This window comes from Carlito syrichta, unplaced genomic scaffold (assembly GCF_000164805.1).
Source record: "Carlito syrichta isolate Samal-C Ts95f unplaced genomic scaffold, Tarsius_syrichta-2.0.1 Scaffold289316, whole genome shotgun sequence".
In the NCBI taxonomy this organism is placed as follows: Eukaryota; Metazoa; Chordata; class Mammalia; order Primates; family Tarsiidae; genus Carlito; species Carlito syrichta.
In genome coordinates this window covers 437761-461023 of record NW_007233412.1, presented here as the reverse complement: position 1 = coordinate 461023, position 23263 = coordinate 437761, and the positions used below count along the sequence as shown (strand labels likewise).

The following is a 23263-nucleotide window of genomic DNA, read 5'->3' as shown; positions in this document are numbered from 1 at the left end:
TTAAACCATGATCAAAGGCCGCTCTCATGCGATCCCCACATTGTCGGTTTTGTGAAACTCAAGTTATTATCACCTCTGCAGGCTGAGAGGATAGTAGAAGTGGGCACAGGGAGAGGGATGAAGGTCTGTGGAGGTGAGCACTCAGAAACCCACATCTTAGCCCCAGGAATCCTTAGAGCGTAAATGTCACTAGGTAAAAGCAACCTTTCACTATTCCCTAGACTAAACTGTGAAACATTTGTGAAAAGCATAAAATCCTTATTTATGGTAGGAATGTTTGAAATTCGAAAGATAAATGCCATTCGGAATGCAAGCATGTTCTAGGTATCTAATATGTAATGGGACACAGCTGTACTAACAGCCACTGAACCAGGGGCGTCTCTATATCATGTCATTAGTTGACTTGTTAGAAGCCGATCTTCCAGCCCTTTTTATAAGGGCCACTAGGGTAAAAAATAAATATATCATGTACTGAACATCTGTGGTTCTGTCACAGAGCACCACTCATATCAACTTTCTAGCTATATCTCAGGCTATACAAGACACCCTTTAAAAAAATGGATCTTAACAGAAAAGTATAGATTAGGGATTCATAGGTTTTTATTTAAAAAATAATAAAATAAAAGCCAAAAGCTACAAGATCTGGGCTGTGCCTTGGAAAACACTAACAGCATCTTTTTACGAATTGTTTTAGTGTAGTCCTGTGAGTTTAAAACCATATGTGCACTTTAGGTAAGATTCTAAAAGTGAGTACATTATATGTAAGATGCTAATGGAGGGAAGAATTGTCAAGTGCTCAAACCATGATTTAGTAAGTTGCCATAATTATGAGTTTGCATTTAAGAACACATGTATTAGTAGCAATTTCTGCTTGAGACATTAAAAAAAGAAAAGAAAAGAAAAAAACCTTATTTGTTCACATGAGAAGTTATTTTAAAAAAATTTTAAATTGGTCAATTAAAAAGTAATGTGGCCGGGCGCAGTGACTCAAGCCTGTAATCCCAATACTTTGGGAAGCCGAGGTGAGGATTGCCTGAGCCCACGGGTTTGAGAACAGTTTAGGCAACTTGTTGAGACCTCATTTCTACAGTAAATCAAAAAATTAGGCGGGCATGGTAGCACACATCTGTAATTCTGGACCCTTGGAAGGCTAAGGTGGAAAGATCTCCTGAGATCAGCTGGTTGATGCTGGGGTGGCCGTGAGCCTGTCACCGCACTCCAGCCTGGGCGATGGAGTGAGACTCCAACCCAAAAAATAAAAATATAGATAAAAATAATGCTAGTCACCTTTGAAAGAATATGTGTCAAGTGAATTAAATATTTGAAATTACATAGGAAATTTTATCTTTTATAAAATACTTCAGAAAAAACCACAAACACTATTAATTTATGTGATGAAATAATTAATGCTAATAAACATGAGCATAGTAATGAGAAGATTTTTTTGGTAGAAATGGCAAGAAGGAAAAAAGAAATGCAGTTAGGAGACATTTTTAATAATCTGGGAAAGATAGGACGCTACTAGATTGGAACAATGGATGTTGTAGGGAGTGGTCAGATTCTGGGCATATTTTGGAGACATAATGGATTAGATATATGGTTTGAGAGAAAGAGATGGCAGAATGATTCTAACAGCTTTGATCTGAATAGTTACAAGAATTGAGCTGGAATGACCTGAAATGGATGGCTTGTATGTTCCTGACCCCATATTAACAACTGCCAGAGGGTAGTGTTGGGAGGAAATCATCTATTTACTCACAATGCTCCAAGTTTACCCTTAGTGGTTGATGAAAGAATCTTAGACGTCACATGGACAAAAATGTCTTGTCTAATTAGTCATAAATTAATGACAAGTGATATTCATTTTTTGATTTACAGGAGTAAACTCCTTTCAAATACATTTCAAAGCAAATGATAATAATAATGAGAGAGCAAGAGAGAGAGAGAGACAGACAAGATTTAAGCACATCGCTAAACTGTAGGAGTCCTGGTGGTTTATGGATGCAAAATTCCAAATGGAGTAAATTATTTACAAAAATTGGAAAACACTGGTGTGTTGAAAAGACCTGGGTTCAAATTAATCTCAGCTGCTTAAGTTAGATAAATGGGACTAGCAGATGCTTGAAGTTTCTTCCTCTATAAGTAAGAGTAGCAATGTCTATGCAATTGCTATGCAAAGCAGTCATGTCAGATTTTATTACTCTGTAAATACCCATGTTTACAAAAATTACCTATTCATGAAAGTTAAAAGATGTTGCTCATTCTCTCTATTAAAAGTAAAAACTATGGAAATGAGTTTCAAAAAAGATAGACATAAGCCATTATTATTTTTTTTAATCAAAGATAATCTATATGCACACTTTTTGGGGAAGTAAGAGTCTGGCTGTCTTTGTGAATAGTATTTAAGGAGATTCCAAAACATATGCACATTTCACATGTAATGCAGGTATTTATACACTATTTGCTATGATTTCTTGAACACTGTATAAAGTTTTTAAAAATTGTTATACATTTTTAGATAACAAACATTTCTCTGCTATCAGTGGCTACTTCTGATTTCAATGAACTGGTAGGCAAAAGACATTGTGTATACACTTGTGCATATCTTTGGATTGTTTAAAGCCTAAACGATAACTTTAAAATGCCTAGTGCAACAAAACAAAATCATGTCCTTTGCAGCAACATGGATGCAGCTGGAGACAATCATTCTAAGTGAATTACCACAGAAACAGAAAATTGAACACCGTGTGTTCTCACTTACAAGTGGGACCTAAGCAGTGAATACACACAGGATAAGGATAGAAACAACAGACATTGAGGACTCCTAAAGGGAGAAGATAGGAAAAAGGGTAAGTGTTGAAAAAGTGGTCATTGGGTACCATGGCCATCACCTGGGTGATGGGTTCAATAGAAGCCCAAACTTCACCATCATGCAATATACTTATGCAACAAACTTACACGTGTACCCCTCAAATTAAAAAAAGAAATGAAACACACACACACACACACACATACACACACACACACACACACACACACACAAACCTCAAAACGAGAATGAGGGGAATTTCTTTAGTCTAATAAAGCTTAACTATAAAATGCCAAAAATAAATAAAGAAATAAAATGCCCACTACATGTTTGTAAATACCTGCTACTCTACACTTGGTTGCTACTTTAAATAATAAATACTCTGATTTTGTGCTCTGACAATAGTTCCTTTAGGCTACGAAAACAATCCAAATATATGCATGAATGTGTACATGATGTCTTATGCTTACCAGTTCATCGAAATCCAAAGTAGCTATGGACAGCAGAGAAGTGTTTGTTATCTAAAAATGTATAACAATTTTTAAAAACTTTTACAGTGTTCAAGAAATAATAGCAAATAGTATATAAATACCTATATTACATGTGAAATGTGCATATGTTTTGGAATCTCCTTAAATACTATTCAAAAAGACAGCTAGACTCTTACTTCCCCAAAAAGTGTACATGTAGATTGCCCCTGATTAAAAAAACAAAAGGTGGCTTATGTCTATATATCTTTTTTGAAACTCATTTCCATAGTTTTTACTTTTAATAGAGAGAATGAGCAACATCTTTTACCTTTCACCAATATTAATTTTTGTAAACATGGGTATTTACAGAGTAGTAAAATCTGACATGATTAAGTTATCAGTGCAAAATTATGGCTGTTTGTCTTCAGAACAGTTATAATTCATGATAACAATGATTATACAGAATATTTCTTAAATTTTAACATCTTTATCTGAAATGAAGACTTATTTGCATGATAATTACTATCAATTATAGTTTAGTGCCTACTAGTTTCGTATACTTCATGTGCTGTCTATACATTTGTATATTTAACTAAATAGAATATTTCATTCCTTACTAATAAAAATAAACTTGATTAGTCAATAGGTAGGTGAATGAACAGATAGATAAATAAGACTATATAGAGAGTTTCATTGGACAGCTTCAAATACTTGATCTTGTCCTATTTTTAGATGTTCACATATTTTGACTGTTTTTTATAAACCAGGCACATTCCACTGAGATACCGTTAAACCACACACACACAACTATCATCTAATCTGTTCATAATACAAAGCATCTCATTTCTTTTCCTTTTCCTTCTTATTGAAGTTCTTTGGGATAGTGCACTGGATTTTATTAGTATCATGTGTAACAGGTAACTTTTCTTCTCTCTCTCTCCTTTAGTAATGAAAAAAAGATGAAATAATTATACATAATTTTGCATTATGTGTAAATTCATCATGAATCTGTTTCATTGGGTGGCTTCATTTAACTGCTAGTGCTTGTTGAAATCTCTTGGCAACTGGCCTCACCTGCCTTTTCTTGGCCAAACCAATCAATTTCATGCTGGGTTCTTAAAACCTTTAAGATCTCCTAGACTGAGAGCTTCTTGAAGATAGCAACCACATCTTAATCATCATTTTATCCACAGTGCATCCACCATTCTAGCTGGCTCATACTAAGCAGTTAGTCAATGCTTAGGAAACAGAAAAACTCAGTTAATCAAGTATGTTATTTATTGCCCAAAAAATCCCAGGAATTATCCAAAATTTTTTTTAATCTGTGAAAGTGTATTTGTTAAATGTTCCAATTGTTCATTAAAGCTATTAACTACCAAGTATCAATCACTTAATGTGTAACCAGCACCATACATATGTTCATTAGTTCTTGTCTTCACGGCATCCCATGTAGACATAATATTTATTTAACAGATGAGATGATTAATATTGAACTTTTCAAGTTCTAATATTTCAGTAAAAACAGAGACTTTAGTCTCTTAGATCTATTAGATGTCATATATTTTCTAAAACTCATTTTAGATTGAAACGCAAACACACAAACATACAAATATACTACAATAAACTTACTAAAGCTTTAAAAAAAGCCAACAACTAACATTCTGGTGATTAAAAGTAAAAAGTGAGCATTTCCTAAGTAACTGTGAAATCTTCCTCTTGTCACCATACGGTTCTTGGTAAGAGTATATGATCTTGACTCTATTTGGAATGATCTTTTGAATTTTTTGTCACTTAGTTTCTTTCTATGTCACTGTCTATTTTTTGTCTTTAACCTTTGTAGATACCCTTTACTTGATTGTCCCTTTATTAGTCTTACCAATTTCACTATTTTATGTGTACCTCTGGGTCTCCTCCTAGCCGTTCTCAGAGCTATAGACCAATTTACCCGACTTCCTATCAGTCATTGCCATTAAACACTCTCCAGGGCACCTCAATGCTGGCACCAAGACGTGTGTGTGTGTCTAGGGGGACCCTTCAAAAAAACCGGAATTATGTCTTGCAGGGTGGGCCCCTTGTACCGGCTTCCCCTAGGTAAGTGTTCTAGGAACCCATCAGCATCTGTGTACCAGCTAGCATTGTTGTGAGAGCCTTGCCTTGGCTTCAGTGATGTCTCTGGATATTCTTTCAGTGCATTTGTCCATTTCATGATGGGTGATTTACCAGTGAACCTCCCCACACAGCACTGAGTGTTCAGCAGTTTTTGACCCAAAACCATGACTACCATTCTCCACCCTCCCTAATCACCCAATCTCACCCCCAGCGACTTTTTTTTCCTTTGGTTTGTTTCCCCAGATAGAAAAAGTCCTCAAAGAGAATCGATTTACTGATGTGGAAGAGGTGAAACCAAAGCACAAAAAGGTATCAAAATTGATGAGTAAAAAACCGTTTTGAACAGAGGAAAAAGCACCTCAATAGGTGTATTACATCAAATGAAGGGTACTTTGAAAGTGACTGAAGCTTAAACATGTAAGAATAAATACACACTTTTTAATAAATAGATTCCAGGGTTTTTTTGGGACACACACAAACACAAACACACACACAGTTGTTGCTGGTTTGTTATAATTAATATTTTCCCTATTGATTGAAAATGAAACAAGCAAAAGGTTATTTCTGGGTGATAAATTGTCAAGATAAATGCTTTTAAATTAGCATAAATTAATAGTAAATACAATCTTCCAAAGCTACATTAGACGTGTGGGGATTTTGTTGTTCGGTTTTGGAAAGAAAGATTTGGGTAAGTAACTTCAAATAAAGCAATTCAGGTTTTAAGTTCTTATCAGCATTCCTTAAATCACGTGAAATTTTTATTTCGAAGAAAAAAAAAATCACACATCCGTGGGCCAGGCAGTCAAGATTTTATTATAATACAATGACCCTCTTTACATATTTCTTATTTCGACCTTACTTGTATTTTGTCCTCTGAGAATCACAGGAAAAAGAATATCCTAACAGTAAAAAGGAAGAACTTTGGAGTTGTGTTGTCAGGGACAAGGTGCTTATTCACTAACAGCCACATAAAAGTGCTGTAAGGATTAAGTAAGATAGTTATGTAAAGGACTTCAGTGCCAGACATATCGAGAGGCCTTAGGCTAGCAAGTTATAATTGTGAAAAGTGGTGGAAAATGTGAACTTCTCATGTTTTTGGTCTTGGCATTCTTTTGCTTGGTGTGAACGCTATAGAATTTCAGGGCCTCTGCAAATAGGTGTGCCCTCCCTCACAGTCATTGTAATTCGAATATTTACTGCAACAGTTTTGTGACAGATGACCATGAAGTCACTTGAGGAAGGAGTGTCTTTTTCTCCATGTGAATGTTGGCACTCCATTGATAGGATTATCAAGCTGGGCTTGATACTACACTGGGCTACATAATAGCAACACAGAGATGGTACTTTTGGAGATACTGAACTATAATTAAGAATTTAATATGAAAGAATTTAGCCAGTGGTAGTAAGATACTTGCTTTTGAGAACAGAGAATCTTTTCTTTCTAAATATTTCCTTTTATTAAATTTGTCAGTTATTCAAATACAATGCAATTAGTTACTAAAGTTTAAGCTAAACCGAGAGGGATAGGGCACATTGAAACATTTTTTTTTCTTCTACTATGTTTTGAAACTAAAACTAAAAATACTCTTCGGGAAAAACAAAATCAAGAAAGATTTCTGTGACATAAATATCTTTTGCTCTTGAAAGAATGTGGTTAAGATAGGAAAAGTTAACAGCAGAAGGCTATTTCTTTCTTAACATCTATGTGCTTTATTTAACACCATATTTCCTCCTGTAGCTGGCTGTTGTTATTCTTCTTGGGAGCACCCTTTAGGAGAATCCAGGATGAAAGGATTAGTCATATCCTTCCAGGCACTGTCTGCTCCATTCATTAGAGATGTACTAAGGATCAGAATGGAAGACTAGACAGGAATTCAGCTTAGATCCCAGAAACTCCCAACAAATTGCCTTGGTTTTCTCATATTCCGTACTGTTATGACTTCAAGCTCATGTAAAGGTTTTGAATTACTGTCAGGACAATCTATGGTTTTCTTTTGTTCAGCTTATTGCTCATTCCGCAGATTCCTAGTCTGCCTCCACACCAGGGCGTGATGGCTGAAAGGCATCATTAATGTGTTAAATGATGTGGAAGGCTTGGCCACACCACAGCACATCCCTGCAGAGTGACATTCCCAGATACACAGGTATCTGCCTCGATTTCAGAAGAGAAAGGAAGAAGCTAAATTGCCCCACAAGTACAAAGCACTGTGACAATTATAATGTATATAATCCACTTGTGATGTCTGTGCCAGATTCAGACCTCATTTGTTGGTTGAGTGAGATAAAAGGTTAAGACTTCGATTCCTGAGATTCATGAGTCATGCAATGACACAAGAACAGCAGGAAGCATCACAGTGCATTACTGAAGTCAGACGAGCTCCACTATTGTCATAGATGATTTTTATTATGTCTTCACATTCTGATTTACTACACTGATGCTAAAAATTGCCTTCCTCCATGCTCTGAGAGAATTCATGTAGATTCTTGTGGTGGTCTAATTTACTTCCCCGTAGTATAATCACATGGCAACATACAGTTCTGGGACTATGCCATATATGTGGCCGTAGTTCAATAGTAGATCTAGCAAAGCACCTTTTTTCACCTTTATTTTAAATACTGTTTCTTGAGAAATGCCAAAGCTTGACTGGTTATCTTTGACAAGAGGTGTTTCTTTGTCATATCTACACACACTACTTCTAAGTCCCAAGAGAACAGCAAGGTGGCTAGAGGAAATATATTTCTATTTTTTTTTTTTTTTGAGTTAGAGTCTCACTCCATTGCCCAGAATGGAGTGCAGTGGCTGTTCCCGGCCACCACAGCCTCAACCCGCTGGGCTCTGGCGATCCTTCCGCCTCAGCCTTCCGAGTAGCCAGAATTACAGGCGTGCACTACCACGCCCGGCTGATTTTTGATTTATTATAGAGATGAGGTCTGGCCAAGTTGCCCAGGTGGGTCTCGAACCCGCGGGCTCAGGCAATCCACTCACCTCAGCCTCCCAAAGGCGTGGGATTACAGGCTGAGCCACCGAGCCCGGCTGGAAATATATTTCAAATAAGGAATGCAAAAATTTTAGAAATACTTGCCTCATCAAATACAAAAAATTAGAGTGGATTCTAAACTTAGTTAAAGGGTCCATTTTTAAAAGTATGGATTGTTTAAAATTTATTAACAATATCCATATCTTTTTCTACACATCTTTTTCATTTCTTCTGGATGTCATGGCTTAGTTCTTAAAAATAGCAGGCCACAAAACTATGAGAAAGCTTCTGATAGTTCTTTGTAGGAAATGAGCTCATAGGGATTCTTAAAGCTCTCCCAAAATATATTGATTGATTAAAATGATATGAGTAACAAAGTTCTGAGTTGTAGTCCCAGGATGACAAAAAAACAAAAAGAAAAGAGAAAAATTATTATTTGATTTCCACTTCAATCCCTTCATGTTATGAATTGCAATTTTCAACCAGAAGAAAGGAAGCGATTTGTTTAAGACAAAAAGAAGAGGTCTGCCTTTGATCATCAAATTACATGGGTGACAGAGGCCATTCTGTCTAAAGTTGAGGACAGAAACACTCTCATTATATGGAATAGTCTTTAAGATTCTCTCCTTCTTTGCATACATTAATGGACCTTCAATAGAAAATCTAAATAAAATTAAGCCATGCTCTCTTTGTTTCAAGTAATATTAGTTGATGACCATTTTTAACGGAGTGGTGACTATGAAATTCCTAGAGTAATATCAAGCACCTAGAAAGTCCTATCAATAAGTCCCTTCAGGTTTTGGTATTTGTCTTAAATTTACAGAAAACTTATTTCTGTATTCGTTATTATAGATAGGAACTCTATTATAAATAGAAACAGAAGGTAAGCAGAACATCAACTTCTTCTTGCCCCATGGATATTAGTGGACCAATTGACAAAAGTTGACTAACAACTGCAGATGAGAACGATGTTCGTGTCTTGATTTTGATCAATATATTCAGACTATGTAAAATGATTATGTTTTTTAGAAAATTCTCACTGTGATGTTTAAGAGTAAAGGGACATGATATCTGCGAGTGGTTCCAAAATAAGTAAAATCTATAACGAGAGATGGAGGAGAGGATATTAAAGCATATGGAATAAATACAAATTCTGGAGCAATTTGGGTGACTGAGCATAACATGCACTATTGCACTATTTTGTAACCTTTTTCTACATGTGAATTCATCCAATTTTATGATAGAAATTGTACAAAGAAATGCAGAATTCCTTTAGGTATACTAGAAAAGGAGCGACCAGTTAGTTCACTCAGAAGTTTGATCTCTTGATAAACTGTTGAAAAAGCTTCTTGGGTCTCAGTTTATTCAGCAGCAAAATGGGAGCCAAAGTGGACCTCAAAACTCCAAGTCCCCATAAAGTCTCTGTTAGTGCCTCTTATTCTAGTCTCAGACCATTATATGCTATAAGGTAGTAGCGAAGGGCAGATTCTGTAATGGAGGTTGAGAATAAACAGAGGTGGATACTCTACTAGTGGAATGATTCTTTTCATCCAGAAATAATGATTAGGACACTCAGTCTAAGGAAAACAAAACAAAACAAAACAAAACGTAGCAACTTACTACTCCACGTTATAATTTAGAAGATTTTTTTGTTTTGTAATCTGCAATTCTTTTCTCTACATGAGTGACTGCTGGATTCACGGATACAATCTTTATAAGGAGGCCATGCTTTTTAATCTCACTGACATACTTTGTGAAAGTAGGGAGAGCTGAGAACTAATATCCGAATTCATAACGTAATCCTCTACAATTCAGAAGGTGCCTTATCATGTGCTCATCTCAAGGCTTTTACAATGCAATCAAGAGAAGAATCAACAAACCCAATCTCACCAACTAAATTAAAAGGGACACATTCACATTTCCCCTTTATATCCACACCAAAGACGAGAGACCAGCAGGAATTTAAGCACCATGGCATCATATCTGTCACAGCCATATCCCTTCAGTGGTAGAGAGCTCATTTTTCAAGGCTACCAGTCCATTAACCTTCACAAGAACAAAAATAAAGCAAAGCAAAGAAACATTTCCTACAGAAATGGCATTGCTTCTATCGTACTTATATATCATACCCCGGGGATTTAAAGAGGGAACAAAGACCTCCATCTCCCCAGGACTGCAAATAATAACATAGACACCCTGAAATAAATATAGGAAATGCCCGGTGGTGCATATTATAAACGCATTTGCAATTTTTTAAAAATGGGAGCGAGACTAGGAAGAGTAACTTCGATGATCCTTGCTGAACCTCTGTCATCAGCCATGATTTGTAACTGGGAGGGCCAGAGCATCAACCTCATTTATTTTTTAACGTCTGGCCTGCTCTTGGGTGTCACTTTACCTAGATTCATTCACTGTATATATTTAGAACTATTAGTCTCCTGATAAATGCAATGCCAGAGAGCCAGAGGGGAATGATAAGATAGAAAATAAGGAGCTCTTGCTTGTTTTTATATGTTTCTGTTTGACTTAAGAGATAATTATAACACAAATTGATGCACCTATTTTAAACAAGGTAGTAAATCAGTTTGAAATACAGGACTTGAGAAAACCATTTGTCACATCATTATAATTTCTGAAAATTCCTGTGTTCACTGAATATGAGAAGCCATAATTATATAATACAGATCAAGAGCATTACAGTACTCATTATTTTTCCATAGAAGACACTTAAATAAACTTAAGTTACATATTTTTAAATATTATTAGTTACAAAGTTTAAATATCATTAACTGAAGCACACCTAAAGCATACGCTGGTGGGTCTGGGATCTAGTGTCAAGTGAAAGAAATTACAGATTCAGTAAGCAAGCTTAAAATAATGGTTCCATGTACTTCATTTAAAATTCACATATTGTCCACAAATCAAGTTTATGCATCACCATGAGAAATGTAAAAGATTTTCATCCGTATATGAGACCCGAAGAAAAGTGGAAACAAAAGAGAAATTTGGAATCAGAAGATGCATACTTGAACATGGCAGGGTGAAGACAGGGACCCTTCGAGAGGGAGGGGTCCTAGAGCAGAGCTCTATGCCAGGGTTCACCCCTCTTATGCCAGGTTGACCCTCTTGGTTGCTGAATTATGGGGAAAATGAAGGTGAATCTGAGCTACGAGCTTAGGGGGCTACTCAGTGCACTTAAGAAATTGACCAGTTGCAATACATTTCTATGCTGACGTGCAGAAGTTGACAGGATTACTTTTAACCAGTAGGGAAATAGTTGAAAATACTAACAGCTAGCAGAGTCATACTGGTGCATAGTTGCTGTCCTGGATGTCACATATTGTCTGTTTCTGCTAGTCGTACTAACCTTCCTGAGCAAGTCAAGTAAGAGAAACAAAATCTGGGGCGCTTTTTGGCTACCAATTTGTCTGCCAGAAGACTTCTTCCAGCTGATGAGAGAATGCAGTTGTCTCTGCTTTCCTTTTACCTACAGCATCTAATACACATTCTAGTATCCTCACAGCAAAGAGTGATTCCCACCAGGGACTAGAGATACTTCCATAATTTAAGCCAAATGCAGATTAGAAGCCAAGTCCACACTCAATCCTGACTTCCAGCTCAGAGGTGTGCCCACCTGGGAGAGAATTGGAGAATCTGTAGTTCTAGTGAATCCGTCCTCAGGGCAGCATCCTGTCTCTTTCTTTCCCCCCTTTTTGGCTGCAATTGGTATTTGTGTATAAATAATAATATCTCTGAATTGAATACCTAATTATGGCTTTTTGTAGAAACAGTTCAGCACAACAAATATCTATTAACTTCACTTTGTTCAAGTTATTACAAGGAAATATTGTATATAAAAGAAAATTTTATTACACATTCATCACAATTATCAGTATTGAGAAATGACTTTTATATCTCAAAAGGACCTCATTTGTATATAAAGTACAATCCATCTATATGCTTGAGAGATTCAAAATTAAAATTCCATAAGTAAAATCCCTAAGTAATCCTCACGGAGGATTTAAAGGGTGATTGAAAAAAGCAAGATCTACTGAGAAAGAAAGAGAAAAGGAGAGAGGTGGCGGATATAAGATAGAGAAAGATGCAATGTTCGCTTGTTTAGTTTTTCCATTCCATATTAAAGGTCTTTGCTTACAGCCTCCAAGTGCACGATTTCTTTTTCTTAATTGGGAAAAATTGCCAGTGGAAAACACAGTTGGTGAAATCACCTAACAATTCATATTAAGAAATATTTTAGATCAACGATTTCAGGTGTTCTCCACCAAGAACTCTTTTTACTATGCTTCTCCCTAAATTCTGCATTCTGGTTTTGAACACAAAACCATATCTATTAAATAAAATTTGTTATTTTCTTATTATTAACTAACCAAAGATTCGCAACGATCTGAATTATAGCACATATACCTTCTTAGGAGCATGAAATAGCTGAGCAATTGTATCCAAAAAGTCTGATTTTAACTAAGGCAAAGATATTTCCAGCGTTAAATCTCCACAACTTTTTCAAAGTTAAGATTCAATGTCTAAGTTCTTTAAAATAAAAATGTTCCAAGGAGACCCTCAACTGCTGTCTTGGAGGCCCAAATTTTTAAGAATTCCAAATTAGGAAAAAGAAAAAAAAGGATGTAAACTAGTTAACTATGACTCATTCTCACTTGAATTAAATTGCATTATTTAATGTACTATAACTATTGACATGTGATAGAAGATAAAATCTTGCTACTCTTTCAAATCTCTCTTTTTTTTTTTTTTTTTGCCCCTTTTTCTACGCTCCAACCAAACCATTCCCGGGATTCAAGATGGCAAGAGGAAGAAGTATCTAACATGTACTCACCAGCCTGATTCGTTGTGATGCTGACTGCAGCAAACTGTCTTGGTGAAGAACTCAGCTCTGACACCCCGTTAATGGCATCAATCTCAAAGGTGTAGTTAGTATGGGCCAGGAGGTCTGTCACTGTCACAGTGGTGTTGGTGAGTCCAGACTGCCGAGGGAGGAAGCGGACATTTGGGCGGCAGGGCTCACACTGTTTGACATTCCACCCACATTTTTTACATATGATGTTGAAGGTAACATCTTTTCGGCCTCCTGTGTCCAGGGGCCAGCTCCAGTCCAGAATAACCGAGGTCTCGTTTATATTAGAGATAACATTTCTCGGTGCAGATGGAGGTCCTGCAAAGTAGTTCAACAAAGATAAATGAGCCTCACTTCTGTTTTCTCTTACAAGGGAAATAGATAATTTACAATGGAACTGAAAGAAGTAAATAACCATCTTGTCTTTATTATATTCTCTTAATTCATCCTTAGAGGTTCCTTGAGATTATAGACACATGGGTTCATAAGCACTGTCCTCCCCAAGCTACGAATGGGGGCGTTCTGACTCAAGGGTGAGGATACATTCAAATAAAAAAAAAATTGCCACTAGGTTCAATGCCCTTGTGAATATCTATGAAAACTTTAGTATTAGTTTTATAAATCTTAGTCCTTTTTCCCTCTGACCTATGACCAGCATACAGCAAGAGGGAATAGAAATGTAAAAACATAAATCCCTTGCTTATAACCTCCCCTATCCTGTCAAATGTAATGCAAGGTCTAAAACAAGACACGGAAAATGTTCTTTTTTCCTGGGGGGTTGTGTTGCAGGAAGTGCTTTGGAATAGAATTCATTTTGTGTGATAAATGTTGCATTTGTGGTGAGCCAAGCATGGAGAGTGAAGCTGAGAAAGCTTTCAATTTGCACATGGATAACATGAGGAAATGGGCCAAATGCTTTAAAAACAAACAAACAACAACAACAAAGGAAAACAAAAACAGCACAGGACCAAGAAGAAAATAAACAAACAAAATCAAACCAAACATGGAGGCATGGGTTGCAGCAAAACTACTCACGGGTACAAGCCATGGATGGAGGGTCTTTGTCTGCTCGGAAGTAATTATTCTCACACCTGCAGTTCATTGAACCATCTTCGTGGGTAGAGCTGTGAGGTGGGCACTTAACGCACTTCGTATTACCATCCAGAGCCTTGTAGAAACCTGGTCGACAAGCTACAAACAAAACAGCCCTCTTAAAGTTCTGCAATCATTTTGAAAATACACAAAACGGAATTCAGTCAGAACATGAATTTATTACCAACAAAAACTCGTCTTTTTCCTCCCAGAATTTACAGAAGCAGATAACACGGCCTAGGGTGGTTTTTCTACGTATATGTTTGAGTTTGCACCAAATGTGAAAGAAAACACACACGATTTAGACTATTTTGGCACTAGAGTATGATGAAATTTCCAGCTTGTGTTTTCACAGCTTTACTTGGCATTGGACTATTTGTGGAGAAAATAAAGCAAAACCATGTCACCATGTAGTCATTCCCTCTTTTAAACATGATGCAATGTGTATACTATCTGCACTGCACTTCGCAATATATTACACACTGACTTGTTTTCTAATTGCTCTGTGTGTACAACTTTGCCCCACAAGTTGTAAGCAACCAAATTCATGGCTTCTTGAATATTTTAAACTTCTCAATATATGATTTTCATGAGCTATATTATATTTTTCTGGCTTGACAGTGATATTTCTTCACTTCTATGGCAATGGTCTATTAAAATAAAGCTTTAAATATATCCCCTTGTCTCTATCTGAAATACAGAGGGATATATTGTTTCTATTTAAACTGACATACTTGTAAATTGCTACTGGATGAAAGTTTTTTTATAACTCTAGGTGGCTGGGTGCAGTGACTCAAGCTTGTAATCCCAGCACTTTGGGAGGCTGAGACGAGAGGATTGCCTGAGCTTAGGGGTTCAAGACCAGCCTGGACCACTTGGTGAGACCTCATCTCTATAATAAATCAAAAAAATTAGCTGGGTTTGGTGGTGCATGCCTGTAGTTCCAGCTACTTGGAAGGCTGAGGCTGAAGGATTGCCTAAGCCTAGCAGGCTGAGGCTGCGGTGATTGTGAGTCTGTCACTGCACTCCAACCTGGGTGGCAGAGTGAGACTCCAACTCAAAATAATAATAATAATAATAGCAACAACTCTAGGCTATGTTTTTTTCTTTCTGGCCATATCTCTGCCTGACATGTTTTTTGTAAGTCTAATGAGTTGGTCATTGAACATTCACTTCAGCTTACCATTTAGTATTCAGCATTTATTTGAAGCAGATATGCTTCTACTATATTATTTTCATTTTATCTGACAGAAAATTCAAAATGCTGTACTATCTTTGATTTATAAGAGACATCGAGGGCTGAAATCATTGGGAGCATTCTAACAAGAAGTCTCTTGATATTCCTTTAAAGAAGGAAGTCTGGATTCAAATTTTAGATTTCCTCTAATCACCTTTAGAAGTCAATCATTTTTAAAACTACTAAAACTCAATTTCAATGCTACATTGACATTTGATGGCTTAAAAAACTTATATATAGCCCCCCCTCCCATAGCCAGAGAATTCTAGAATTTGCTAAAATCAACTTCATATTGTGAATAAAGGATTATCTGCATTCAAGTAATACTTGTGTGGACAGATCTTAATATTGATAATCAATACATACATTTCTGAAAAGCAACACATTATATTCCTAGTAAAATCCTTCTTCCTGAAAGTTTCTTGAAATAAAACAAGGGGAAATACACTGCCGAGAGAGAAACTGTTAGAGTAACTTAAAATGATAGCAATCATTATATCTAGTCTTTCTGTTTCCTCCTTCCTGCTAAGAATGGTGGCCCTAGGACCATTTTATAATATGTTAAACAACTTTTGATGTCATGCTGAGAGCCACTCAAACAAATTCCACTGCCCTAACCAAACAGGGACTAGAGTTATAAACTTTTCAGCATTGTTCTTAAGCACTGGTTAGAAACTTCCACTCATATCTCATGTCATATTGCCTCAGGGGAAAATTATATAAAGTACATAAACAAAACTATGCACTTAACTTCTGGTTTCAATTTAGCTCATCGTTGAGTGCCTTTAAATTTGCAAGAGGACATTGCCGAGTCTTTAAAAGAGTAAGTTGCTGTGCTCTGATGTGCTGTGTTATTTTGTTTGCTTATAAATTTATCTGTGTATGTTTGTTTGAGGCTTGTATGGTTTTTATAACATTTGGCATAAAGGCATTCACTAAACACTCAATAATGTTTTGTTAATATTATGCATGGCTATACTATGTGATACTTAAAGACAAGACAGTCACATAAACACTTCTTAGCTACAGCACAGTTTATCAGGATTACTGATAATATCTTGAAGGTGGCCATAGTTAATACACCTAAAAGTTAAGAATTTGATTCAAACTCGTCTCTAGACTTTATCCAATTATGATAAATAATAACCACAGAGATGATAACAAAAGATAGGAGGAACACATACATATAGGTTAATAAATATTTGTTTGTCAGGCATCTACTCTTGTTCAGGCTCTTTGGCAGGCATGAAAGCAAAAATGTCCCTAGTTCTGTCCACATCAAAGGGCCCTTGCATTCGGAAGTGGGCAGCAGACATTTAATGGAGACCATATGGAACAGTCACTCCATTCTGGTTGGGTAGTTAGAAGGGACTCCACAGAAGAAGGGCCATTTGAGAAAGATCATAAAAAGATAGTATGAGATGGCCAGTAAGAAGCATAATTCAGTACAAAAATAGATCAGCACGAAGAGACAAACTATTATGTAGAGAAACCGGATAAGTGCTGTTGGTTATGTATCCAAACTCTGCTTCTTGCTTGCCAATAGAGTCCTGATTTTGCTCAGAATTGAACTCAGCCAAATATTTCCTTTCTCAACTTGAGTGCAGCTAGAGTTAAATGGTCAAAGCTATGGCCAAAAGGTGGCAAAGGAAATATAAACAGAATCTAATGAAAGTCTTTGAGTTACCTCTTAGTTTTCTAAAAAGATGGTCCAAATGCAACTGAAGGCATGCCATCTACATGATTCCATCCTTGATTATGGAGGTTATAGCTGAAACAGCAGGAGCTTACATGTAGCAATGAGTTTTTAAAAAACAAGAAAGTCAGAGGGATGTGTACTTTGTACTTCATGGCCCAGTAAGCACTCATTTCATCATTTCTTCTAAGGTCAGAAAGATGACACCCTATATGTTTATGTTACTGTGGTCAAGGTTTCTTTAACTTGCAGCTACAGTAAGCATTCCTAAGTGATGTAAAAATGAAATAGAGAATTCAGTTGAGATGTACTAATTACATAGAATTACAACCTAATGGAGCTAAAAGAGCTTTAGAAATTACATTGATCAGTGTGTATGTGTTTTACATCTGAGAACACCGAAGTTCAGAAAGTTAAGTGACACACATTCAGGGACAGACACTGCACCTTCTAACACCTGTTAGCTAGCTTATATGCCTTAACTTTAAATTTATAGATATTCGTCAGATATCAACTATATGTAGAGTACAAGGCTACATTTTATAGTGACATTTTAATTTTTGTAGATGTCTTTACTTTTTCTGAAAGAATTTCATGTGTTCCATCTCAGTGGAACCTTATGAAAGTTCTATTGAAATTATCAGGGTAAGTATTGGTCTGCTTACTTTACAAATGGGACAATTGAAGCACAAATAGAAAGAATAGCATGCTCAAGATAACAACAAAAAAAATTCAAAAGTATAGTTTAAACAGGGAAGATATTTCTCTGCTTTTAATCTTATTTAAATCAATCATTGAATGCAAATTACTCTTTTAAAAACGTAATTTTTTTCCGGCCAGTTCTAAGCTGTGGATTTCACTTTGAAGAAGAGTCGTCTAAAATTTATTTAATTAAAAAAATGCAAGTCTTTTTGTCATCTATTCCTAGTAAGAACATATTTCAGAAAGGTTATGGTACTATATGCATGTCTTCCTCTAGGATTTTCTATTCATTTGATGTCCAACATTGATATGGACAGAGGGCAAGTATGTTTTTAGTTGAAAGAACAGAGAGGTTTCTTCAACTTCAAGAATAGGGTGACACACTCTATTGGGAACCACACAAGCACATTTTTGCTTTCCTATTTCAAATAGGACTCAATTCTCTTCAAAAACTGTTCAACAGATTTGAGAATATAACAGAAGAATATATATTTACTAGTAAATACAATGACCATTTTTTTGAAGGGAAACAAGCTCTATAAAAGCATAAGGGAGCCGGGCTCGGTGGCTCAGCCTGTAATCCCGCGCCTTTGGGAGGCTGAGATGAGTGGATTGCCTGAGCCCGCGGGTTCAAGACCCGCCTGGGCAGCGAGACCTCTCTACAATAAATCAAAAAATCAGCCAGGCGTGGTAGCGCACGCCTGTAATTCTGGCTACTTGGAAGGCTGAGGCGGAAGGATCACCGGAGCCCAGCAGGCGGAGGCTGCGGTGGCTGGGAGCAGCCACTGCCCTCCAGTCTGGGCGACAGAGTGAGACTCCAACTCAAAAAAAAAAAAAAAAAAAGGCATAAGGGGATTTTAAAAGATATAGCACACTCACTTTTACATTTGTCTTACCAATAAATAATCTCCCTCCCTTGCAATACATCAACTTATGATTAAGTACTACTTATCTATTATGACTTCTCCATCCTTCAAAATATCTTCATGGAAGCATTTGAAACTTTACCACTTAAAGGCATACATACTTATGTTACATTATCTTTGTTTATAGTAGCAAAGGCACTACTTTTGTTATGAAAATATCTCCTTCCCTTCTTTGAATGTAAGACTAGTGATATGGCAATCTGTATATTTCTCTCATTTAAGTATTATTTATAGGTTGAAGGAGGTTCCACATATAAAAGAAAAAAATCCAGGTAAAGAATAGAAAGTTGACATGTTAATTCATTTTCTTTTTTTTTTTTTTTTTTTTGAGTTGAAGTCTCATTCTGTTGCCCAGACTGGAGTGCAGTGGCCACTCCCGGCCACTGCAGCCTTGACCTGCTGGGCTCCGGCAATCCTTCCGCCTCAGCCTTCCAAGTAGCTGGAACTATAGGCGCACGCTACCACACCCGACTAATTGTTTTGATTTATTGGAGAGATGAGCTCTCGCCAAGTTGCCCAGGCGGGTCTCAAACCCACGGACTCAGGCAATCCACTCACCTCAACCTCCCAAAGCATGTGATTACAGGCTGAGCCACCGAGCCCGGCTAATTCATTTTCTTTCCTTTCATTATTTATAAGAAGTCCTGGTCAACTTATTAAAGAAATCAGAGAAAAGACAGAAAGAGTAGAAAAATGAATAATAATTTAGATTTATCCAGTGATAAGAAGAAATAAAAAGTCCTAGGTATATAATCAAGGTCTTTCATGGTGTAGACCAGTTATTAAATCAATACTTAACTAAAGTGGATGCACACATATCAAAAACCTGCCACCAAAAATGACAGTTTTGATTTACATCTTTCCTCAGTAACCTAGTAGTAAATGTTCTTGTCAGTCAAACACTGGGCAAAATTACACATAGATTTTTAACCCCAAGATAGTAAAACCAAAGAATGATTGAACAGTTTGAAATCTTTTAAGTGGAGGAAATTGCCACCTTTTATGTGGTCCCAGAGATGTTTTCCTACCTTTGTTGTAGGGGATTTTTTAAACTAGTTAATTGTAGCAGGAACTCTGATCTTTAATTTTATATTGATAAATCAAAGTAAAATGATCCACAAGACTAAAGTAATAACCATTAAAAATAGAAGGTAACACTTTCTCATGCTCTACTGGGTATCATCATAGACTGACTAGAAATCAGACTTGTTCATATAATATATGGATTAATTTATTCTCTTTCATCAAACAAACAAATATTAATCTCCTAAAATGACCCAGAACAAGGGTCCCAACCCTCAGGCCGCATACTAGTACCAGCCCATGGCCTATTAGGAACAGGGTCACACAACAGGGGAGGAATGGCAGACGAGGAGAGCTCCACCTTCTGTCAGATTAGTGGTGGAATTAGATTACTATAGGAACGTGAACCCTATTGTGAACTGTTCATGAGAGGAATCTAGGCTGTGTGCTCCTTGTGAGAATCTAATGCTTGATGATTCTCCCTCTTGTCCCTCCCCATCCATGGAAAAATTGTCTTTCACAAAGTTGGTCTCTGATGCCAAAATGATTGGGGACTGCTGACCTAAATAAAACATTTGCTATGATCTGAAAGTCATAGTCAATGTTTTCCCAAAATGTGTATGTTGAAAACTAATGACCAACTTGTTGGTATTAGAAGATGGGGCCTTTGGGAGGTGACTGGATCAAGGGGGCAGAGTCTTCTTGAGTGAGATTAGTGCCCTTCTAAAAGAGGCCTCAGACAGCTGTCTTATCTCTTCTACCTTGTGAAGACACAGCCAGCTGGTGTCATCTATGAACCAAGAAACAAGTCTTCACCAGACATTGAATCTGCTGAAACCATGATTTTGGACTTCCCAGTCTCCAGAATTGTGAGAAATACATTTCCATTGTTTATAAACTACAAGTTTTATTGTAGCATTCCAGACAAATTACAACAGCAATTTATTGTGTCCAGTTGTAAAGCAATAAAAATCCCAATCCTAACTTTTAAAAAGGAGACCAGATTCACATGGCATAGTTATTTTATAAATAATCTTACTTGAGAATTTGAGCTGCAAGATACTTTTTATATGGCATTTAAATGTCATCTTCATCAAAAAAAATTTCTTGAATTTTCTTTTTTTTATTCCAACATTTCAAGGTGTCTTCAGCATATTAAAGAAAAAGTCCTGGAGTAGGAAAGACCAGATGCAGGTCATGGTCTAATCTTTCCTACTAAATAGGTGTTTTCTCAGATTCACTGATCAGATGTCTTCAAACTTTAATGAGGTGGGTGGATTAGTGGACTTCCTCTTCTATAAATAACTCTGAGGCACCATTTGCAAGAATTCATCCAGAGGCAGGAATTTTCCTATTCTTTTGCATGCCCTGTATCTAGTGTCTTGTCCAGCACCTAGTAGTTACTGTAATATATATATTTTTAGGTGAATAACTTGAACCAATTGTCTTCTCAGGATTTCAATTTCCTCATTTAAAAGATGATAGATGTTCACCAAGTTTTCTTTTAAACACTCTTCAGGCTAGACATTCTAAAATGTTAACCTTTTGTATACCAAAATGTGTAGGATTTCTAAGTAGAGGGAAAAAAGAATAAAACATCTTCATGTTCATCACTGCTTTAAGGATTAAAATGAACCATTGAAATTATAAAATCACCTATGGCAACAAGACAAGGAAATAAAGTTATTTCCTGGCTTAGAAGAAATATACTAGAAAAAAAAATGACAGATTTTGTAGCACTTTCCTCTATCAAAGGAAACATATTCAGTGGACACATTGATTTTATGGTTAGATGACTGAAAGATAAACTGGCTATCAAACAAATAATTTCCTATGATTATACTTCCATCTTAACCAATAAAATAATAAAACTATATTTTATGGAACTCTTCCTTTTTTGTACATTTTGCATATAGTAGAATGTTTAGAAGTTTGGGAATGTTTATGAGAATGAATAGAAAAGTTTTAAAAAACTTGATAAAATCAATCAAATATTAATATTGTTTTCAATTTTTAAAATGTAAGATATTATTTTTTCATTTTTTAATGGCAAGACAAATGAACACAGTCATGAAAACACAATTTAAAGAGAGTAACATTTCTTTTCTGTTAGTCTGTAGTGCGATTTTATTTGCCTTTTCTTGCTAGCCTAGTCTTTAGTTCTTCTATTTAAGTGTGGAGTTAGTGAGGGTATGCTTCTGTCTTATTGAGCAAACTCCAACATTTATTTAACAAAAACAAAAACAAAATGGGTCACAGTGGGACAAAAAGAATGAGACCCCTGCCAAATGCTAATTTTCTATTGAGAAATACTAAAAATATGAGTAAGATAATAGAAGGAAGCTAAAATAATACCAATGTGCAGTGGATGAATTAGAAATATTTTGGGAATAGAAATACGATTCCATATTTTTGAAAAGGAAACAATACAACAGGAACTATACTGTGTGGGCCCATATGGGGTAAAATAACAAACTGCCAGCTCTGAAAAATAACCTAGAAAAGAAGTATAAAACAGGGAGTATTCTGAGCACTACCTATACAATAAATAATAGTTACGGAGCTTCCAGATAGAATCTTGGCCTTGTTCCCAAAGCCCATAATACATTTTTCCTCCCAGTTGTAATTGATGAGTTTGAGCTATACTGATACAGAGAATGGGTAAAGTTACCACAGTGAAAGGAAAACAAATGCACTTAGTAAACCATGGTGGCTACTGCTGAAAGAAAGAAGACAGCCTTTCAATTGCAAAGTGAATTTTGTCTCCAGTTGACTAATGTGGTTGACTTCCAGAAGAAACATGGTCCTAATTAAGGGTTAAAAGGCTCATTTCAATTTGAATTAACTTTAAATTAAAAAATAAAGCTGTTGGTAAATAGGTCCCTTTTAGTATTCAGACCTTAGCTCCCTACACAGAGGGCTATATTAGCAATTCCCAGCCATAAACACAAACTAATGACTAGAACCAGCACTGACTAAACAGATGATTTCCTGGCCTTGCAATTCCAGGCCTGACAGGGTCTATTTGCCTGTGCAAGGTCAAAGCCACTGTTTATCCCCAAAATGAGCTGCACTCCACAATGTTACAGGAACTCTATTCTTTGCCATCTGAATAGAGGTACAATGCTTTGAGACAAGGCGGAGGCATTTCAATACACTGGAAGTGGCTACGGTCAGTCATTAAACTCTGCCTGCAATGTGCAGCATTTACAAAGTGATCAAGTGTTTCCTTCTTCTGTTCCTTCCACTGTTCAATAAAAAAGGCCTAAGGCAAAATGCCACCACACTATTAAACACAACGAAATCAATCACAATCTAGAATGGCGCAAAGATAGCTTAGTAACAAGACTT

General features: G+C 36.3%; 1 protein-coding gene across 1 annotated transcript in view; it reads right to left on the bottom strand.

Annotated features, from left to right (window-relative positions):
• Positions 1 to 3279: 3279 nt before the first annotated feature.
• LOC103256375 (ephrin type-A receptor 3-like) overlaps positions 3280 to 23263 on the bottom strand; it is a gene marked incomplete at its 3' end in the record, with an annotated part of 221838 nt that continues 201854 nt past the window's right edge. The window contains exons 4-6 of the mRNA XM_008054257.2: positions 14272 to 14427; positions 13154 to 13554; positions 3280 to 3330 (exon numbers count right to left, since the gene is read on the bottom strand). Coding sequence (XP_008052448.2) covers positions 3280 to 3330; positions 13154 to 13554; positions 14272 to 14427 — 608 coding nt within the window. The remainder of the gene's footprint in view (positions 3331 to 13153; positions 13555 to 14271; positions 14428 to 23263) is intronic.